Source organism: Nomascus leucogenys, chromosome 10 (assembly GCF_006542625.1).
Source record: "Nomascus leucogenys isolate Asia chromosome 10, Asia_NLE_v1, whole genome shotgun sequence".
Lineage (NCBI taxonomy): Eukaryota > Metazoa > Chordata > Mammalia > Primates > Hylobatidae > Nomascus > Nomascus leucogenys.
In genome coordinates, this window is record NC_044390.1 from 92391336 (window position 1) to 92413375 (window position 22040).

At 52.5% G+C, this 22040-nt stretch overlaps 1 protein-coding gene across 2 annotated transcripts in view; it reads left to right on the forward strand.

Annotated features, from left to right (window-relative positions):
- AACS (acetoacetyl-CoA synthetase) overlaps positions 1-19759 on the forward strand; it is an 80217-nt gene extending 60458 nt beyond the window's left edge. Inside the window, exons 11-18 of one of the 2 annotated variants that reach the window (XM_003276260.4) lie at positions 123-187; positions 320-442; positions 3870-3983; positions 5044-5169; positions 9716-9785; positions 10528-10586; positions 12447-12649; positions 18526-19759. In XM_003276260.4, coding sequence (XP_003276308.1) covers positions 123-187; positions 320-442; positions 3870-3983; positions 5044-5169; positions 9716-9785; positions 10528-10586; positions 12447-12649; positions 18526-18663 — 898 coding nt within the window. In that variant the 3' untranslated portion in view covers positions 18664-19759. The remainder of the gene's footprint in view (positions 1-122; positions 188-319; positions 443-3869; positions 3984-5043; positions 5170-9715; positions 9786-10527; positions 10587-12446; positions 12650-18525) is intronic. The other variant, XM_012510106.2, reaches the window with a different exon arrangement.
- The last annotated feature ends 2281 nt before the right edge of the window (positions 19760-22040 follow it).

Here is a 22040-nt window from a genome sequence, read left to right on the forward strand (position 1 = left end):
ACCCAGAAAACTGCTCTCTCTTGGGTTTTGCAAACTTGTCAGAAATAAATCACTAACTTTAGAAAGCTTTGGTGCGAAAGCCTTGAATAGTTCAGGTGTTTTCTTTCCCGCCTGCACCCTAGCATCACTGTCCTGGTAACCGGGGCCAAGTGGCTGTCGGTGCTGGAAGAGAAGGCCATGAAGCCGGGTGAGTGTGCCTCTTTAATACTCATTCCCTATACTGCCAATCAAGGAAATTAAATCCATCCTATTTCCTGCTTGCGAGTAAGGCTTCAGGCACTGGGTTTAGTTTTAATCTTTTGGTGATTCTGCACCCCAGTGGAAACCCACAGTCTCCAGATGCTCCATACGATCCTGTCCACTGGCTCCCCACTGAAAGCCCAGAGCTACGAGTATGTCTACAGGTGCGTCAAGAGCAGCATCCTCCTGGGCTCCATCTCAGGTATGGCCCCGGCGGGGACGGTCCTTCCAGCCATCCCCGCCGGCCCCATGAGTTATGCACACCTCTGCCCAGTGCTTGGATTCATCCCAAGGACATGGTCCGCTGGGCAGCCAATACGCACGGTCCCTTCTCATGATCTGAGGCAGTGATGTTCCACAAAGTCACTGTGAACACTGAGCCCATACAGAACCCTTGCTCCTGGGGGAAATATATTTATATCCACACACACACACCTCTCACATCGATTATAGTCTTAAAATCCAAAACAATACATCTTGGTAGGTTCTACATTTTTTATTTTGCAAAAGAGGAAATGCAGTTCAGAAGCATTCAGTGACTTGCCCAAGGCTGCCCCACTGTCAGGTGCCACAGCTGGGATGCCACGCCCGGGAACAGAGCACCCTGCCCCACCCTGCCCCACCCTGCCCCAGGCTCCTGTGTGTGAGAGCGAAGCAGGGAGGCTGTGTCACCTTGTGTGACCTCAGTGGGAATGTGCCTGGGTGACTTAGGGTTTTGACTGCTCTGCAATGTCTGAGAGTGACCGCAAAAGCTCCAGAGTATAGATATGGAGGTGTAACATACATTTTAGTGAGCAGGCAAATTCCCCAAAATAGAATCCGCAAATAGTGAGAATCCACTGTATGGAAGGACAAATATTGCAACATTGTTCATATAAGTAAAAAAGTAGACACTACCTGTATGCCCGGCAGAAGGAAATTGATTGAATAATTTAGGGTACAGTCTTAATTTATGCAGCCATTAGAAGTGCATGAAATACACTGATGGACATTGAAACATGGTCATGATGAATGAAAAAATCAGATTGCAGAATTACAAGGTGCGGTCATTTTTGCAAGTGGAAAACAGGTATATATGGATGTGTACGTGCACACTCATGTATGTATATATATGGGTGTATTATATGTGGATTCCAAGTGAAATTTTTTTTTTTTTTTTTTGAGACAGAGTCTTGCTCCATCACCCAGGCTGGAGTGCAGTGGGTGTGATCTCATCTCACTGCAACCTGTACCTCCTGGGTTCAAGCAGTTCTCATGCCTCAGCCTCCCAAGTAGCTGGGATTACAGGCATGTGCCACCACGCCCAGCTAATTTTTCTATATTTTTAGTAGAGAAGGGGTTTCACCGTGTTGGTCAGGCTGGTCTCGAACTCCTGACCTCAGGTGATCCACCCACCTTGGCCTCCCAAAGTGCTGGGATTACAGGCGTGAGTCACTGTGTCTGGCCCCCAAGTGCATTTTTTCTCATAACTTTTTTCTTAACATAAAGTTGTGCTTTAGACAATGGTTCACACACGTCGTAAAAAAATTCAGAGTCCACAAAGGTGTCCTCATTGCTGCTGCCCCCTTCCCCAAGGAAGCCGACGTTGTTCCCTTCAGAGATGTTCTGTGCGTAGGTGAGCGTGTGTGCTTGAGTGTGTGTGAGTGTGTGTTTACATTTTTACACAGATGTAGTTTAGGGTACACACCTCAGTTCCCCTTCACATGACTTAAGAGTTGATTCTGGCCGGGCGCGGTGGCTCACGCCTGTAATCTCAGCACTTTGGGAGGCCAAGGTGGGCAGATCACGAGGTCAGGAGATCAAGACAATCCTGGCCAACATGGTGAAGCCCCATCTCTTTTAAAAATACAAAAAATTAGCCGGGCGTGGTGGCGGGCGCCTGTAGTTCCAGCTACTCGGAAGGCTGAGGCAGGAGAGTGGCGTGAACCCGGGAGGCGGAGCTTGCAGTGAGCCGAGATCACGCCACTGAGCTCCAGCCTGGGCGACAGAGCGAGACTCCATCTCAAAAAAAAAAAAAGAGTTGATTCCATTGCTGCCCATAGAAATCTTTGGGTCACTTTTTTTTTTTTTTGTAAGACAGGGTTTTGCTCTGTTGCTCAGGCTGGAGTGCACAGTGACGTGATCATGGCTCACTGCAGCCTCCACCTCCTGGGCTCAAGTGATCCTCCCACCTCAGCCTCCTGAGTAGCTAGGACCACAGGTGCACGCCACCATGCTCAGCTGTGTTTTTTTTATTTTTTGTAGAGACGGGGTTCCACCATGTTGCCCAGACTGTTCTTGAACTCCTAAGCTCAAGTGATTCTCCCACCTTGGCCTCCCAAAGTGATGGGATTACAGGCATGAGCCACCATGCCTGGCCTGGGTCACTTTTATTTTATTTTTACATATTTGTAGTTCTGATTTTTCTCCTTGTGATTTAAAAACATACTCTCAAAGCACCTCTTTAAGAGGTGCCATTTATATAAAATTAGCCGGGCATGGTGGCACATGCCTGTATTCCCAGCTACTAGGGAGACTGAGGCAGGAGAATCGCTTGAACCTGGGAGGTGGAAGTTGTGGTGAGCCGAGATCATGCCATTGCACTCCAGCCTGGGCAACAGGAGCGAAACTCCGTCTAAAAGAAAAAATAGGTGCCATTTGCCCGAAGCCTGAGGCCGCCCCCCAGCCTTCCTCCCCACCGTTGGTTCCTCGGCCTGAGGTGGGGGGTCTGAGCCATTCCCCTCAGCAGAGTGAGCAGCAGGAAGGAGGTCAGGAGCCCTGCTCAATCTTGACGGTTGCAGAAACAAACGTGACTCACTCATTTTTGTGGGACACATCAGTCAGTGACATGAAATGGCAGAGAAGACATCACATTTTATTCTCTGCCTGAAGGAAGAAATAAAATCACACTCCACGGTCTTGCAGCTGGGAACTTTTTTTTTTTTTTTTTTTTTGACAGAATCTTGCTGTGTTGCCCAGGCTGGAGTGCAGTGGCACAATCTTGGCTCACTGCAGCCTCCGCCTCCAGGTTCAAGCAATTCTTGTGCCTCGGCCTCCTGAGTAGCTGGGATTATAGGCATGTGCCACCACGCCTGGCTAATTTTTTGTATTTTTAGTAGAGATGGGGTCTCACCATGTCGTCTAGGCTTGTCTCAAACTCCTGAGCTCAGGCAATCCGTCCACCTTGGCCTCCCAAAGTGCTAGGATTATAGGCGTCAGCCACCGCCCCAGCCACATTTCTGATTTTCCAACCATTGAGTCCACATAAACCATGGTGCTCGAGCCTTCCCATGTGACGGGTCCGTCTAGGCAGTGCCTGCCAGGTAGGTATCACAGGCAAAGCTTCCATTTTCTGCGATCCTGAGTCTTGAATTTCAGCATGACCACAGGAGGTCGTTTACTTAGCGGATCCTCTAGCAGGCAGTCGCGGCCAAAATGTCAATCACCAGATGTCGGGGGTTCATTCTAATTTCCATGTCACCTCTTCCACTGCTCCCTGAAAAGAAGCCCCACCTGTCTGGGATGTTGCAGTATTTGTCTAGGAGAGTAGATATTTGTCCTCTTGGCACTTTCTCCTTTGTTGCTCACTAATTTAACACAATTTGTCTTGGGCTTCTGAATTTTGAATCTCCCTTTGCCATTGCTTGCAGGAGGCACCGACATCATCTCCTGCTTCATGGGCCACAATTTTTCTCTTCCTGTGTATAAAGGGGAGATTCAGGCCCGGAACCTGGGCATGGCCGTGGAGGCGTGGAACGAGGAAGGTGATGGCTTCACCAACTGTTTCTTTCTGTGATTAGGCGTGAGTTGAGAGCTTGGGAGCGTTCAGATGTGTAACTTTGCTTGGTCATAGTTCTCCAAAACAGCCCTTGGAGGGGAGGCCCCTGTCACTTGCAGCGTGATGTCCTTTCCCCCCAGCTTGGTTTAACACCCACCGGGCTTCTGGTCCCCAGCCCCTGAGAGGTCAGGGTCGAGCTGGAGGACAGATGGAGAGCTGTGTGCTCAGGAACAGTGGGCAGGTGGGTGGTCGTTGCCCTGCATCTGAACCCTGGTGCTGGATACACAGGCAGCAGCCAGCTCGGAGCTTCTGAGAACCTGGTCATGGAAGGGATAGTCTCCCGCTATGCCGGGCCTGGCAGCTAGAAATCCAGCTGTGCTAGGAGGGGTGAGCAGGGCTCAGTGCACCTGCTCTGCAGGGCAGTGTGGGAGGAGTCAGTGAAGCTGAAGATGCATACGTGCCCTGTGATCTGGGAATTCCACCCCCAGAAGACTTACTTGTGATCCATGCAAGAATGTTTGTAGCGCCCCATGATTTGTAATGGAAAACAAAATGGGGAGCAATAGAAATGTCCATCTTTGGGAGGAAGAAACTCTGTGATCACATGTGGAGAATGACCACGTGGTGAATATGAATGAACCAGAGCGAGCCCTAGTAGCCCGAACGAGCCCAGATGTCATGCTGAGTGAGCACAGGAAGACACGGGACACATAGAAGGACAGCGTGTGTGTGTTCAAAGGCATGCAGAGTGACGACATATGCTATTCAGGGATGCGTGTGGATGGAGCAGAAATGTTAACACACATGGGAATAACAAATCACTACGTCCGAGACAGCGATTTTGGGGAGCACACAGGAAGGGGACTTCATCTGGGAGGAACGCATTGTTAGGCTGCCTTGACAGGTGTGTGGGCATGGACCATCTCTGTACCTTTGTATATGTCTGGTATATTGCATAATAAGTAATAGCTTAAGAAAGAGAGAGAGACAGCCAGGGTGTGTGGCTGTGGTGTGTGTTGGGCTTATTTTTAATTCTCCCATACCAGGAAAGGCGGTCTGGGGAGAGAGCGGCGAGCTGGTGTGTACTAAGCCGATCCCTTGCCAGCCCACACACTTCTGGAACGATGAGAACGGCAACAAGTACAGGAAGGCGTATTTCTCCAAATTCCCAGGTCGGTTGGAGAGATGCAGACAGAGCTGGCCAGCCTCTGCCTTGGCTGGGCCTTCTGTGTCTAATTCTGTACCATCGTGCCCCTCCCCTCTTCCTTCCCCCACCAGGGCTTGGAGAAGCTGCTTATAGCTCATTCCGCCAGTGGGGAGATAATGAATTTTTGATCAATATCTTGTTGTCTTCAGCTTGAAGCTATCGTGCACAACTGTAATCTGGTTTAGTTGAATCTCAGCCACCTCTGCCCAGAGCCTCTTGGCCCCAGCCCCTGCTGCTGGGAGCTGGCACGAGCCTCTGGTTTGCATGTGGGAGGGTGGAGGGCACAGGGCCCACTCGCTGAAACAGGGTGATGCCTGCCTGTTCAAGAGGAGTGGCATGTGGAAGTGGTGTCTGGCTCGGGTCTCTTCCTTCATGTCTCTCACCATCATCCAGTCCTCATGGAGATGCTGGAGGAAGAGCGCTTTTGCGGTGGAAGGATTTACAACCCGACACGTCACTCTCACATAGACTGACACCCTTGGGTGTCGTCTTTTGAGTGGTGCCTTGCCCCAAAGCAGGGAAGTCTTTTATTTAAAGCTCTGATTCCTGCCTCCCTCTAATCTTATTTCATAAGCAGGCTCGAGTTATTGCTGCTATGTAATTCATCGTTTAGCAAGCCTTCTGTTCTAGAGTTATTTATACTCAGTACTTGCTTTCTGCAGTCTCTCAAAAGGTAATCTGGTTTAGCACAGACCACGTATGGAGAATCAGAAAGCGGCAAGTGGTAGGATTTGCCAGGTATCCTTCCTGCCTTGCGTGTTTGCGTGTCACCGTTGAAGCCACTGTGCCTGGAATAGCGCCTTCCTGCAGCAGCGTGGGGCATCCCCCCAGGGGTGGCTCAGCCTCCACTGCATACCTGCTGCACCTATGCCTCACCTTGGCTCCTGCCGTGAGCAGCTGTGCAGACAGATGAATGCAGAAAAGCAAGAGTGGATGTAGAGAAACACTCTTCAGATGACCCTGAAGAGGAGGGCAGGGGCTCCTGCCTTGGGAGGAGAGGCCAGAAGGATTAGAATCTCAGTTTGAGGATCCATCCAAGAAATGACAGACCTTCATCTTCTGTAACATTGCTCTTTGAAAACTCTCTTTTCTGTCCCTTTTTTTGTCACATGTGCAAGGGTTCATGTGATAGATGTCTCTCAGGATTAATTTCAGAATAATCTTTTTTTGAAACTGATATTCCTTCTTGGAGAAGACAAATACTTTGTGACGTGTTATATTTCCATTTTTGCCTAGGCTGCCAGGAAACTCAGAGCTGAAATCATTGCTTTGTTTTTGTAGTCCTCTTACCTTTAGGGTAAGATTTTGCTTCTCTTTGAATAATCCTATCATGAAGTCAGTTTTAAAGGTAGCTTCCTCCAATACTTTCTGGGTGTAGGTGAGAGATATGAATAAATATGGAAAGACAAAGGCAGATCAGATAATGAGATCTGAAGCTGTTTATCATGGACAGGGTGAATGTAGCTGCACTTAGACCATTCCTCAAGCACCAGCGCTGAGACATTCTTGGGCTGTATAGGAAATGGCGTGATGGCAAAACCAAGCAAGTGAAGAGAAATTTCCCAGAAAGAGCAAGCCTTCCTTTCCACAACTCGGAGTGGGTTTATGGACATCGTTACCTTAAAAAATGATGCCAGGTGAAAATGTAAACAGGCCATGTGCTGGTATGGAAAGATACTCAGGATGTTAGTAAGTGAAAATGAGAGTTTAAGAACAGAGGACATAGCATCCCTTTAGTGTAAATTTTAATTTTTTTATTTTAGAGACAAGGTCTCCATCTGGCCCTGGGCTGGAGTGCAGTGGTGTGAGCTCGGTGCACTGCAGCCTTGATCTCCAGGGCTCAAAGGATCCTCCCGCCTCAGCCTCCTGAGTAGCTGGGACTACAGGTGTGTGCTACCATGCCTGGTTAATTTTTGTATTTTTGGTAGAGATGAGGTCTGTCTATGTTGACCAGGCTGGTCTCGAACTCATGAGCTCAAGCAATCCTCCTGCCTCGGCCTCCTGAAGTGCCAGGATTACTAGCATGAGCCACCGCACCTGGCCTTGTGTAAATTTTAAAAAGGAAGTACATATGTGTGATTGTGTGAATAAATGAATAATGAGTGTGAATAAGGGCTTACATGAGTGGTGAGATTATGAGCCCATTTTGGTTTTCTTTATGGCTTTTTGTTTTTATTTTTTGAGATGGTATCTCGCTGTGTTGCCCAGGCTGGGGTGCAGTGGCACGATCTCAGTTTCTCCTGCCTCAGCCTCCTGAGTAGCTGGGATTACAGGCGTGCGCCACCACGCCCAGCTAATTTTTGTATTTTTGGTGGAGATGGGGTTTCACCATGTTAACCAGGCTGGTCTCAAACTCCTGATCTTGTGATCCACCCACCTTGGCCTCCCAAAGTGCTGGGATTACAGGCATGAGCCACCAGGCCTAACCACTTTTTATTATTTTTAAAAACTTAAAATTTTAAAAGAAAGTAAAAGCAGACTTAAGATTTAGGTCATTGCAGATGCCACATTCCAAACAGGCCTGGTCTGTTATCGGCAGTCACCTGTTCCCACCGTATTTCCGCTTTCACCTCAGCCCCCAGGAGACTCAAAGCTTAAGTCCGTGCCTTGAAGAATGAGAATGATCTAAATCTGTTCAGTCTGCTGTAGAAAGGAAGACATTGTTTCTGCGGCTTTGTTTTGCCATCAGGCCACTTCCTCTGTGGTGCCCTGGAGCCAGCCACTAGTGGATTCCTCCTCTCAGCGTGGTTTTGCAAGGGATCAAAGTGTGTCAGGGAAGTTTTCACAAAAAACATTTCTTCAGAGTGGATTTACATCCTCCTTTTTCTCTGCATTTCCGGGGTCTCAGTAATTAGGGCACAGTACTACAGATGGCCCAGAAAACCCAGAAATTTCCCATCCGATTAAAGGGAGATCTGACTCCAGGCAAACAAGACTGTATGTTGTTGCTGGCACTGAAGTTCCAGAATGAGGAAGGATTCCCAGGTGAGCGGCACAGGCTTGCAGCTCCCATCTTCCAGGGCTGCCATTCATAAACTCAGTTTGCTGAGTAGCCATACAGATGTGCTCCTGCAGAAGCCAGGCACATCAATTGCAAGCCTAGGAGTGGATTTTTTTTTTTTCCCTTATTTGTGTATGTGAATCTTTTAAAAGTTCAATAAGAAAGAATTGGTTTCATTCTCTAGCTTGGGGAGGCAGGAGGAAAGACCTGAAGGCCTGCAATTCTCTTTTTTTGCATCGGAATAAGTAGCTTAGGGCTCATTTCATTCTCTTCAGCTGTCTCCCAGGGACTGTGCACTCCCTGTACACAGTCCCCTTGGCCTTCGTCCCCATAGAAGGCTTGGTGGTGGCTTGTGGCAGTGTCTCCTTCACGATGTCACATGAACGCGTGAATAGAGTAGGTAGCTGTTGAGTCATAAGCTGTTTGGGTTAGCTCTTGCCACAGAGTGGAGAAGTGTCTCGAGATTTGGGAGGGAGAGATGCCTTCTGAGGCTGCCACCTGTCAGTGAGGACACAGAAGCTGGCGTCTTTACTGTTTTCCCTTCGCGGATCGCAGGAAATCTTTGGGGCGTTATTGCAGGAGGCCAGCCTGCTGCTGCGGCAGATGACTTCTGGCACTGCAAAATGGCAGAGATGCGCTTTTGATTACGGACAGCCAGTTCCCCTCAGTGTGGCTGATCAAGGGCTGGGGGTGGGTGTCAGCAGGAGGAGGCCCCCAGCTGGTGAAGTGCTCCCTTGGTGACTCTCGGCCGTGTGGCTTCTCTTCACTGTTTGGCGCCTTGGTGGAGGATGTGGTAAAGGAACCTCTCTCCTTAGAGGCACATCCAAAGCTGGGGTTCGATCCCTTTGGTCCATCAGCTTCATGGTGCCACCCCAGCGTGCAGGCCTTCTCTGAACAGCTGCACACGTGGCCTGCTGACACTGTGTTGTTGTCACCCCTGGCTCTTTCCTCTTCCCCGTCTCCTCATCCCCTGGGTTTTACCTACTAATCGGCTCTCTGTCCATGTGGCTAATGCTTTGGTTCAAGCCTGCATGACGTGGACTGGCGCAGTAGCCTCCTTCCTGGTCATGAGCTTATGTATTCCATTCTAAGATCTGGCCCCAACCTCTGCACACCCTGTGCCCTCCACTGCCCCTGCCCACTCTTGCTTCCCAAGACATGGCTTATTCTTTCCTGTGCTACGCTCAGGGTTGTCTCCAGACACTCCTGTTGACCCCCAGTGGCCTGGCCGAGCTTGGTCCTGCCCTCTGTGAATTCCCAGGTCCTTGCTGGTGCCCGAGGAGCTGCGTTCCTCCTCACCGGCTGTGTCAGAGCTGCCCGGGCAGCAGCCCCCCCTAGAGGGCATGTTCCTTGGGGCAGGAACAGTCTGGCTGTCTCCGGCCCCCAGCCCCACACCAGAGCTGCCTCTGGGCCCCAGTGATGTCTGCGGACCTACATCCAGCGCCTGTCCAGGCAGGCTGTCACGGCCCCTTCTCCTCGGGGTGACCAGGTGCCTCTGCTGTCCTTGCAGGTATCTGGGCTCATGGAGACTACTGCAGAATCAACCCCAAGACCGGGGGCATCATCATGCTTGGCCGGAGGTAAGAGCTTCGGGGTTGGCTTCTCTTCCCTGGAGCCCCACCTTCCAGAGGCAGGGGGGTGGGGGAGGAGGCGCTTTCTGTAAAAGTCAGTGACCCCCTTCCTGGGCACCCCACTCCACTCCAGCATCAGGGTGTCCACGCCACCCACACCTCTGCTGGTGTCTGGGACCCCCAAGCCCCCACCGGCTGGTGCGCCGTGTTTCCCCACCCCTGTGCCCATGCACACACCATCCCTGGGCCTGAAGACCCCTCCGAGGAAGCATTGTCTGCTCAGTCTGCGACATGGCTGACTGTCCCCCATCTTGGACCCTTCCTGTGTCGTTCCTGGGGTGGGGCATCTCTGTGCCAGCTTCCTTCCCGAGGGCTGGGTCTGGGCGTGATCCAAGTCTCCCTGCCCTGTGATGGGGTTCTCGGGTAGGGGGTGTCAGGATGGGCGTCCCACAGTAAGGGTCCCACAGTAAAGGCACAGCAGTGTCCACACCCACAATGGGGGACACGTGCAGGTGGGAAGGGAGTGAGGTGACAGATGTTCCTGCACAGAGGTGCCTCCCTTGATGTAGAGCTTTAACCTGAGAGGGAGAAAGAGCCAGGTGGCAGGGCAAGGAGCTACGGAGGGGAGTGTCCATGACTAGTCCTGGGGGGTGCCATGGGGAAGTGGGGGGTGACTGCCCTCCCATGGGACCCCTGGGACTTGCTTCACTCCAGAGCTGCGGTGTGGCCCTGACCTCTTCTCTCTTTCCAGTGACGGCACACTCAACCCCAATGGGGTGCGGTTCGGCAGCTCGGAAATCTATAACATTGGTACGTGCTTCCCCTCCCTGAGCGTTCTCCAGTCTCCAGGAAGGAGGAGGGTGCTGGCGGGAGCCCCAGGGCCCTTTCCAAAGGCCCCACCTTTGGCACAACTCTGGCCCCTTGGTCTCTGGTGTGACAGTGGATGTTTGTGAGCCTGACCTCCTTTCCAGAACATAACCTTGCCCACACTGCTGTCCTTATAAAACCTCAAATGGGGTCTTTAAGGTCCCTTTGCCCATCCCCTTCCTCATTATAGCTCATCCTCCTGGTGAGCTCTGCTGGGTTGGTTACTTGTGTCTATCTACTCTTTTTTTTTTTTTTTTTTTTTTTTTTTTTTTTTTTTGGAGACAGAGTCTCCCTCTGTGACCAAGGCTGGAGTTCAGTGGTGTGATCTTGGCTCACTGCAACCTCTGCCTCCTCAGTAGCTGGGATTACAGACATGCACCACCATGCCCAGCTAATTTTTGTATTTTTGGTAGAGATGGGGTTTCACCATGTTGGCCAGGCTGGTCTCGAACTCCTGACCTCAAGTGATCCGCCTGCCTTGGCCTCCCAAAGTGCTGGGATTACAGGCGTCAGCCACCGCGCCCGGCCGACTTGTGTCTACTCTTTATGGTTGAAGAAACCAGAAACACAGAGAGGGTTCAGGATTGCTGAAGGTCACACAGCACCATGCAGGACACCAAGCACAGAGAGTGTAGGCCTGTGGGTCTCACAACTGCACAGTGGAGTCACCTGTGGGCCTTCAAACTCCCTGGCCCAGGGACCCAGACCCAGCCCAGGCCGCAGAGTCAGTCAGATGGCCTCATATGCTAGTGCTTAGGTCAGAGTCCTAAACTTACGTCAAGGTCGTTTGTGTGGCCAGGGTAGATAAATCCTGATGTCTGATTCCAGCCTTTGTTCCTCACTGCAGTGGAGTCCCCACCACAGGCACCCGCTTCCTTTTTATTTTTATTTTTATTTTTATTTTTTGAGACAGGGTCTTAGTCTCTTACACAGGCTGGAGTGCAGTGGCATGATCTCAGCTCACTGCAACCTCCACCTCCTGGGCTCAAGCAGTCCTCTCACCTCAGCCTCCCGAGTAGCTGGGTCTACAGGCGTGCACCACTATGCCCAGCTAATTTTTGTAGTTTTTGTAGAGATGAGGTTTTGCCATGTTGGCCAGGCTGGTCTCAAACTTCTGAGCTCAAGTAATCAACTCATTTCGGCCTCCTAAAGTGCTGGAATTACAGGTGTGAGCCACTGTGCCCGGCCACCTGCCTCCTTTTTTGGGAGGCCGACAGGGTCTCACTCTGTTGTCCAGGCTGGGGGGCAGTGGCGCAATCATAGCTCACTGTAGCCTCATCCTCCTGGGCTCAGGCGATCCTCCTGCCTCAGCTTCCCGAGTAGCTGTGTCTCCAGGCGTGTGTCCCATGCCTGGCTTAGTTTTTAATTTTTTGTGGAGACACAGTCTCCCTATGTTGTCTAGGCTGGTCTCAATCTCCTGAACTTCAGTGATCCTCCCACCTCAGCCTCCCAGAGTGCTGGGATTACAGGCATGAGCCACCATGCCCGGCCCTCTTTTTCATCTTGAATTAATTTCTCATCAAGTAAGGCCCACACCTGGCCTCCTGGTAGACCATCACCCATCCTGCCAAAGCTGAAGCTCTCTCTGCCTCCCCAGTGATGGGTTTTCTTCCACTTGTGAAACAGCTTCCTCAGCAAATGTCCCTCCAAGGCACTCCTCCTGGGTGGACTGGGAGAACACAGGTACCCCTGGTAGGCTTGGGGGACCCAGCCTGCCCCCCCTGCTCTGCCAGGTTGCTGTGAGGCCCGACCCTGTACTGAGGGGCCCCCTGCGTGAATGTGCGCCCTCTCCTGTCTCCACAGTGGAATCCTTCGAGGAGGTGGAGGACAGCCTGTGTGTCCCCCAGTACAACAAGTACAGGGAGGAGAGGGTGGTCCTCTTCCTGAAGATGGCCTCCGGGCACGCCTTCCAGCCTGACTTGGTGAAGAGGATCCGCGACGCCATCCGCGTGGGCTTGTCTGCGCGACACGTGCCCAGCCTCATCCTGGAAACCAAGGGCATCCCGGTATGGCCATCTCCCACCAGCGAGGAGACCGCAGCCATCGCCCCACGAGCCCACACATTGAGGGGTGCTTACATCTGAGCAGCTTGCTGGTGCTTTATATATCGTTTGTCCACGTTGCCTAGCAACGCCATCCTCTCCCTGCCATCCTTTCTCCTACCCTTCCTAAGACTGCGTTTAAAGCAACTTCTGCTAAATACCCATGTTCAGAGGGTTAGCGGGCCCAGCCCTGCAGGTCCAACTGACTTCTCCCTGCTATCCCCTGGTTTTAGTGTATTCTCAAAATTTTTAATGAGAACATTAATTTTAACTTTTTATTTTTTATTTTATTTTTTTTGAGACTGAGTCTCTCTCTGTCACCCAGGCTGGAATGCAATGGCTCAATCTCAGCTCACTGCAACCTCTGCTTCCCAGGTTCAAACAGTTCTCCTGCCTCAGCCTCCTGAGTTAACTGGTAGCTGGGATTACAGTCACATGCCAGCATGCCTGGCTAATTTTTTATATTCTTAGTAGAGACGGGGTTTTGCCATGTTGGCCAGGCTGGTTTCAAACTCCTGACCTCAAGTAATCCGCCCACCTCAGCCTCCCAAAGTGCTGGGATTACAGGCGTGAGCCACTCTACCCAGCCAATTTTAACTTTTTAAAGTGCTGCTAGGAGCCATTCCTCTTGTCTTTTAATTTTAAGTTCTGCCGGTACAGACAAGACTTGACTCTTTTTAGAGGCAAGTCTTTCTAAGGCTGTGTCGTCATCCCCCAGCCCCTGGCCCCAGTACACTCTACTTTGATTCTAAGTGGGGGAGAAGGAGGGTCACCCAGATTGGATCACAGCTTTCATTTGCATTGCTTACAAAATGGATGCACCGCAAGCTGACAGAAGCTGCTGTGTGTGTGTGTGTGTGTGTGTGTACGGTGTGTATGTGTGTGAATGTACACAACAGTTTAGACAGTGGCAGGCTGTATTTGAAGCCTACGGAATGGCTGTTCGTTAAGGAGAAGATGGGAGCAGACACTCACTGGGTTCCCAGGGGAAGCTGACTTTGAGTTGCCCGGGAGCAGGCCTGATTCTGTGAGGTGTAACCAGAGAAGATTTACCAGGAGAGGCTGCTTCCTGGAGAATGCTGAAATATGTGATGCCGTTGACTTTGAAACCCGTAGATCATTCTCTTTGCCTTAAAAGTTACTTCAACATCTTCAAAACAACCTGTCCAGGAGTGGGGGCTGGGGAGAGTGCTCGCAGCATGGCCATGGCGTGCAATCCCTGACCATCCCTGGAAGACTGACCCCTACTCGGGACCCTGTTCCTCTTCCTCCTGGCGCCTGTCCACATCTGTGCTGACACCCACTCGGGACCCTGTTCCTCCTCCTCCCGGCGCCTGTCCACATCTGCGCTGACGCCCACTCGGGACCCTGTTCCTCTTCCTCCCGGCGCCTGTCCACATCTGCGCTGACGCCCACTCGGGACCCTGTTCCTCCTCCTCCCGGCGCCTGTCCACATCTGCGCTGATGCCTACTCGGGACCCCTGTTCCTCCTCCTCCCGGCGCCTGTCCACATCTGCGCTGACGCCCACTCGGGACCCTGTTCCTCTTCCTCCCGGCGCCTGTCCACATCTGCGCTGACGCCCACTCGGGACCCTGTTCCTCCTCCTCCCGGCGCCTGTCCACATCTGTGCTGATGTGGACCCTGTTCCTCCTCCTGGCTTCTGTCCACATCTGTGCTGACGCCCACTCGGGACCCTGTTCCTCCTCCTCCCGGCCCTGTCACATCTGCGCTGACGCCCCTCGGACCCGTTCCTCCTCCTCCCGGCGCCTGTCCACATCTGCGCTGACGCCCACTCGGGACCCTGTTCCTCTTCCTCCCGGCGCCTGTCCACATCTGCGCTGACGCCCACTCGGACCCTGTTCCTCCTCCTCCCGGCGCCTGTCCACATCTGTGCTGATGTGGGACCCTGTTCCTCCTCCTCCTGGCTTCTGTCCACATCTGTGCTGACGCCCACTCGGGACCCTGTTCCTCCTCCTCCCGGCACCTGTCTACATCTGCGGTGTTGGTTGCTTTTTGTGGTGTCCACACGTTACCTTGGCTTTCTGGTTCTGCATGGGAAGAGCCCTGCAGCTTGGGGCTTTCCATCCATCTCTTTTTCTCTTATTTTTGGTTGGTGACTCTTGGCGGCTCTCTGTGGGGCCACTGGTGCTCTCCAAGAAGGTAATTCTTGAATCAGTGACCCTTATTGTCTCTTTCTGATGAGGGTCTAAGGTTTTCCTTTGGTGAATCAGTGCTGTCTCATCTGGAACATTTTAGGGAAATGGAATTTGAATTTGTCCCCTTGGCTTTATATTATTGAAAAAGAACTTGGGTCTTTTGCTGCCAAAACAGTTATTACCAAACCATATTTGATCACGAGAGTAGTGGAACAATTTATTATGAAGGGCGGAAACTCAGCACGTTTCTTTCCCCGGTTGTCCTGGCTTTTGTGGGCTTGTGGCCAGGGCGCCCAGCTGGGCTCTGGGCTCTTTCTCTCCCCAGATAGGGTCTTCTCCTGGGTCCATTCGGGAGGTTATTTGAAGGGTTCTTCCAGATATTTGAATGTCCTTACATTTTCGAGCCCTCATGGTGGGCTTAGGAGAGGATTTACCTCTTTTATTGCTGGGCTAGGGAGGGGCCCAGCCTCCACAGGGAGGTGACACGGCGTGGCCCCAGCCTGCCCATTCAGGAACTGGACCCACTTCAGGGTCAGAAGAGGACAACTGAGGTCTCACCTGCAAAGTCCCAGGACCTTGCTGAGGCAGGAGAGCGTGTTGCAGGTCTGACCCTTACATGTTGCTTGTGGGGAGTGGGCTACCCTCCCCTCACTACTCTGAGAACAGCCTGAGCCCGGGGTGCATCCAAGCAGTGGGAATAGGCGGCAGCCCATCTCTGTCTCTGCGTGGAGAGACACTGCCGCTTCTGTTCCCTGGGAAGTCAGTGCCATTTTCAGCATTTAGGGGTTCCTGGTGAGTGCGCAGGAGAGATCTGGGCCCAGAGCCAGCCACACTCCTCGTGTTGAGTAAGACTCATCCCGTCTCTGACCTGTGACACGAGGAGAGGAGCCCCTCACCCGCCCGCCACAGCTCAGGGTGGTGATGTGGCATCATCGGAGTGAGCGGCCCCGGGGGTCTGGGGAGGCTCTGGCCAGCGTAGTCCTTGCCGCCAGGCTTCACAGTGGGTTGGTTCTCTGAGGGTCTTTATGCACAGGGGCTCTGTCACTTAGCCCTGGCCCCCACTCTGCCCCTGAGGTATGACTTTGGGCAACTCAGCATCCAAGCCTCAGTTTCCCCATCTCTAAGATGGGTTGACAACAGAGCCTCTCTGGTGGGTGCTGTGGGCCACAGGGTGCCCAGAACGCAGTCCCCCTGCCTCTGTTTCTGTGCTGCCTCCACTCGCCATCAGCCTTCATTCGGAGTAGGTGTGCACGCTGTCAGAGCCCTTCCACACACCTGATCTCAGTTGCTCTCTGTGCAAAAGTCAGAGAGGCTTTCCCTGCATTTCCTGTTTGAACAGTGTCCTGGCCTCCATCTTTAGCTTTGACAGTGTTTACCATGGGGGTGCTGAGGGTGAGTTCTTGTGTATATTCACATCTTTCTGGTGGAGTGGAGGCCCCTTGAGGACAGGAACCTTGTGGGTTTCCCTCCTTTTCTTCAGAGCCCAGCTGACTGCCTGGCAAACAGCAGGTGCTTTTGGTGTCTGGTGAGTGAATGGGGGGTGGGGAGCTGGTCCTGTGACCCTGGTGAGGTGGGACAAGCTTGTCTTCCTCACATCCATCTTACAGATGAGGAAACCGAGAGAGATGAGGGGTCTTGCCCAAGGAAGGGGTGTCCATAGTCGGCTCCGCCTTCTGCTCACCCAGAATAAAGACCTGGGGACCCCGCGAGGGTCATGGCCAAGTGGAATGGACTCCTGGCATTTGAGGGCTTCCTGACTGCAGCCCTCAGGCAGCCATGGCTGTCCCAAGTGCAGCGGGCCTTTGCTCAGGTCATGGCTGGGATGTCTGGCCCTTCCTGACAGGAGGCTGCTGGGCTCCTGTCTACTTGGGGAGGCCTCGTGCAGGAGCTGCTGTGGGGGCGGGCAGGGGAGCGGTGGCTTCTTCCTTTCTCTTTCCCTTTCCTCTACCTTTCCCCTCTCCCCAGAGGAAATGGTAGCAGGATTTCTTTTAAGAGGATGCTGCTGTATTTTGCCAGCGAGTGGAAGGTGGCGGTATTAGCTCCCGTGAGCTGCACGTGGACCCCTGTGTGAAGCGTAGCGGGGCACAGAGCAGGCGAGACGTTTGCATCTCACAGCAGGAGGGCCGGCGACACCACATGAAGTGACAGGCAGGCCCTCGGAAGCCGGCGCTTAGATCCTTAATTAGTTCACACGTTGACTGAATTTTCAAGTGAATGAATTTTAATTACATCTCAGGTTAAAAAAAAAAAAAAAGGGCGCCAGTGATCGAGGATTCGTTACTGGGCTCTGTTGCTCCTGAAGTTTCCTAGCCCACAACACACCAACACTGCCAGGGGTGGTTTGCATTCAAGGTGAAACACATGTGCCATGAATCTTAGAGGGAGCTCTGAATGTTTGGAAAGGGCCCAACTGTAAGAAAAAGTAACACAGCGTCCCCAGCAGATGGCTGGCTCCGAGGAGGAGTTCATGGGAGCTTGGGGACACTCTTGCCTCTGGTTCTAGGAAGCTAGGCCACTTCTGAAGTAATGGCAATAACTACTCTTTATCATAGAATAATGTGATAAAATATATAGAGAAGTAAAGTATAAATAAAAGTCAAATCATCATAAAACATAGTAGCTAGGCACTTCTGAAGCTGTGTGCGTTGCTGACTCATTCATCCCGTGACTCACAGCCTTACAGCCTAGGTGCTGGCACCCCCACTTTCATTCGATGAAATGAACTCAGGTTCAGGAATTCACCTGGCATCCCCCAGATGGGGTGGCAGGAGCCACATCTTCCCTGAAAACTTTCTTGCCCAGGGTGCCTGCTGGGATTTAGGAATGTTCTATGCCTGCATTTTTATCCTGGTCAGGCAGACCTTGAACCCTGAGAGATACTCTTTTTTTATATTCCCATCTGGAATATGCACTGCCCGGGTCAGTGGGGTGTCTGGAGGGCCCTCTCGAGGCCAGCTTGGATGTGACGCGTGTGGTGGGTCCCAAAGGGGCCCAGTGGAGTGTGCAGTGTTAGAAAAATGAACATGCTCGGCCAGGCGCGGTGGCTCACGCCTGTGATCCTAGCACTTTGGGAGGCCGAGGTGGGTGGATCACGATGTCAGGAGATCGAGACCATCCTGGCTAACACAGTGAAACCCCATCTCTACTAAAAATACAAAAAATTAGCCAGGTGTGGTGGCAGGCGCCTGTAGTCCAAGCTACTCGGAAGGCTGAGGCAGGAGAATGGTGTGAACCTGGGAGGCGGATCTTGCAGCAAGCGGAGATCACGCCACTGCACTCCAGCCTGGGCAACAGAGCGTGACTGTCTCAAAAAAAAAATGAAAAATGAACATGCTCATGGTGACCTCTGGGCGACTTTGAAATAGCCTCAGTTTCCCAACAGCCATGCCAGGGGGGCGGGGGCGGGGTGTGGAGAGTGTCAGAGTTGGGTTTCAGCACCAGTCCTTGAAATTGCCTTTCAGAAGAACAGGTTTTATCCCCCAAACAGAGGGGACAGTGGTTAGTTCAGCTTACTTCGGTGCAGTTTGCAGACCTGGTGGGAAGAGGGGCATCTTAGAGCTGAGACCCATTCACTCTTGGTGCTCCAGGTGGAGCTGGGCCTTTGGGGCCTGGATATATCCAGGGCTGTGGATTTTCCCCCCTTCAGGTTTAAATGTTCTTGTTTTTCTACTTTTCCCTCGCAGTATACGCTCAATGGCAAGAAAGTGGAAGTTGCTGTCAAACAGATCATCGCTGGAAAAGCCGTGGAGCAAGGAGGTGCCTTCTCGAACCCCGAGACCCTGGATCTGTACCGGGACATCCCTGAGCTGCAGGGCTTCTGAGTCAGACTGGCTGGCGTGTCACTCAGCCACACCCGTGTGCACTGTAACTTTTGTGTGCTCAAGAAATTATATAGAAACCTACAGCTGTTGTAAAAGGATGTTCGCACCAAGTGTTCTGTAGGCTTGGGGAGGGATCGTTTCTCTGTTTTGTCGTTAAATCTGGTGGGTACCTGGGTCTTCCACACACTGGAGCGGGATTCTGGCCTTCAGAGACCAGGAGGGAGTGTCTGGGCCGCACGTGTGGCACTGTGGTGAGAGTGTGTGTCTTTGCACACACAGTGCAGTGGGAACGGTGGGGCTGGCTGGTGCTGAAGACAGACACACTCCTGAGCCAAGGTCTTGTGTTCAACCTCCCCCTCCCGTCGTCCCATTTTGCTCTGTGAAGGTGTAAATCCCTTTCTTCCCTTCCCGTCTCAGGCTCTCCTGTTTTCCCTCAGGGTCCAGTATGCCTTTGAGCTTTAGCTGTTACAAAGGAACCCCCGTGACTTGACGCAGCTTTTCACAGCTGGCTGCTAGGACCGGCAGGCTGGGTGCTCACGTGTGTCTGTGTCATGGATGGAATGCAGGCCCTGGCGGGCTGTGCGTCACCTGTCAACCCGAGCGCGCCTCCGGGCCAGCTTCCCTCCAAGGAACGAGTGGATTTCATACAGGATCTCTTTAGTGCACAGACTTTGAATGGCTTTACATGTTTCTAATGTGAATTAGGTGTGTGAAGCAGTGGGTGTCCACCCGTGTCCCTCATGGGTGAGCCCTCCAGCTGTGAGCCCAGGCAGCGTGGTCACCGAGGGTCCTCACCAGGAACTGCATCCCTGTGCTGCCTCCACCTGAGAGTTGCTAGGGGGTTCCTGTCGAGATCATGTCATCAGCACCCCTAAGTCACGGGTTTCCATAGCCAGGCAGTTGGTATGTACCATTCAGTTCAGCGTATGAACTTGTATCTGTAATCTGATGTTCATTTTTATATTTTTTGAAACTGAGCACAATGAAATCCTTTCTTGCATCATTTTCCTTTTGGATTATAAAAATATGGGGGAAAGTGCTATGAGGAATTTTATGCAATAAATTTATACGTGTGTGCACATGAACCCATGCTGTGTGTGCAGTGTGCTTGTGTGTTTTCTCTGGAGGGGGGACTGCATCTGCGTGTGTGAGGCTGGTGGTGCTTGTGCGCCCGCCAACATCTGTGCCCTGGAGTTGTGTGGTTCGAATTGTTGGGGGCACTTCCCAGGGCCCTGGTACTTACCCACATTCCCTTGTGACCAACGAGGAGCGCTGCTCAGTGTGAAGCCAGCACCCTGGGCCCCCTCCACACTGAGATCCCCCAACACCCAGCGCCAGCCAGGTTTCTGGCTCCTTTCTTGTCATCGCAAGAGCTGCGTGTCACTTGGGTTGTGTGTGGCTGCGTGCCACGGGATCCAGGCTTGGCCCAGCAGCATTTATGGCTCTCACGTCACAGGAAGTTGGAGCCAGTCCATTCTCCCGGGGCCAGGCAGCAACTCCACAGTGCAGCAGTCCTGGCTCCTGTCTGCCGCACTCTGCTGTCCTCAGGATGTGGCAGTCATCATCTTGGCCCTGCATGGCTGCCCCACCTCTAGTCTTTCATCTGTGCTCTAGGCAGGAAGAAGGTGGGAGTGAGAAGGGGGCTGGGTAAAGGCAAAAAGCTGCATCTCTGGAGTGTGTCCCTTTTTATCCGCAAAATGATGGCTTTTCTGGAAAGCCGGCAGCATCTGCTGGGTCTCACCAGCCAGCCTGGGGACACGCAGCCGCCTTCGCTGCAAGGGCATCTGGGGGTCTGAGTACTTCAAAGAGGACCCGTTCCCTTTTTTTGTGAGTTTCCGACAGCTGCTGTAACATTTCCACAAAGGCAGTGGCTTTACACAGCCCCAGCTTATTACAGTCCTGGAGGTCAGAAGTCTGCTGTGGGTCTCACTGGGCTGAAATCAGGGTGACAGCAGGGCTGTGTTCCTTCAGGAATCTGCAGGGCAGAATCCATTTCCTTGCCTTCTCCCGCTTCTAGAGGCCACTGTGTTTCTTGTCTGGTGCCCCGTTGTCTTCAGCAGTGGCCGGTCACCCCTTCCTTCCACTGTAGCTCTCTGACGCTGATACTCCCACCCACCGCCTCCACATGGAAGAACCCCCTGTGATTGCAGCAGGCCCACTTGAATAAGGATAATCTCCCTATTTTGATGTGTGCTGATTAACAACCTTAATTCCATCTGCAGCCCTCACTCCTCCTCACGACGTCTTAGTCCATTTTGTTTTGCTGTAACAATACCTGAAGCTGGGTGATTTATAAGTTAATAATTTATTAAGGGGTTCATTTGGTTCATGATTCTGGTGGCTGAAAAGTCCAAGACTGGGCAGCTGCATCTGGTGAGGGCCTCACGCTGCTTCCACTCAGGGCAGAACATGGAGGGGGAGCAGGTGCATGCAGAGATCACGCGGTGAGAGAAGAAACCAGACCCTTCAACAACCGTGCCCTTGGGAACTAATCCGTTCTCACGAGGCACAAGTGACGGTGAGAACTCACCGCCTACAGAGGGCATTAATGTATTCAGGAGGGATCTGATCCCTCCCAACACTGCTACATTGGGTGTCAATGTCAACATGAGTTTTGGCATATAGACAAGTCACATCCAACCCACAGCACCATGTAACCTAATGCATTCACAGGTTCCAGGGATTAGGATGTGGGTATATTTGCGGGGCTGCTACTCTGCTGACCTCACTTTGCAAACACAGTCTGGGTCCTGCTGGCTGAGGGAGAAGTGGATGGTGGTTGCTGGGAGCATCAGGGAGCCCTGGTTGATGACACTTGGACTGGGATTGTCCTCCCCCGTGAGTGGCCTGTGGACCTTAGGGTTCAGGTCAGGCCTGGGGCCTGCAAGGTCCTCTCCTCTCCCGGGTGCCTGGAGATTCCCTTCATGTTGACAGTGCCTGAGGAGTCATTACAGCTTAATCAGCGTGCCCTTTAGTTCCAGCAAGACGGCCCAGGCTGAATAAGCCCACGCGTCCTTATTAATAAGCCCTGCCGGACAACTTCATTAATGAGAGACAGATGGTCTGGAACAACAGCCAGTTGAGTGCACGTGGTGCTGAGCCTGCTTTTGACGTTCCTTGGCCCGAGCATCACTCTAAAAAGCCCACCACCTGCCGGCCAGCTGCCTTTTCATCTCTGAGATGGCCGTGGGCTGCACCGTGCCTTCTCGTCTTCTTCCAGCTCCCCACCAGGCCTGGCCCATCAGGAGCTTCTGAAGGCATCAGGATCTGCCACGCAGGCTGGCTAGGGCTGCCAGGATTCTGCTATCTCCCACGGCCAGCAGGCCTCTGAGCAGCTGGTCCTCCTCCAGGCCCTTCCTGCCCACCTCCCGGAACCT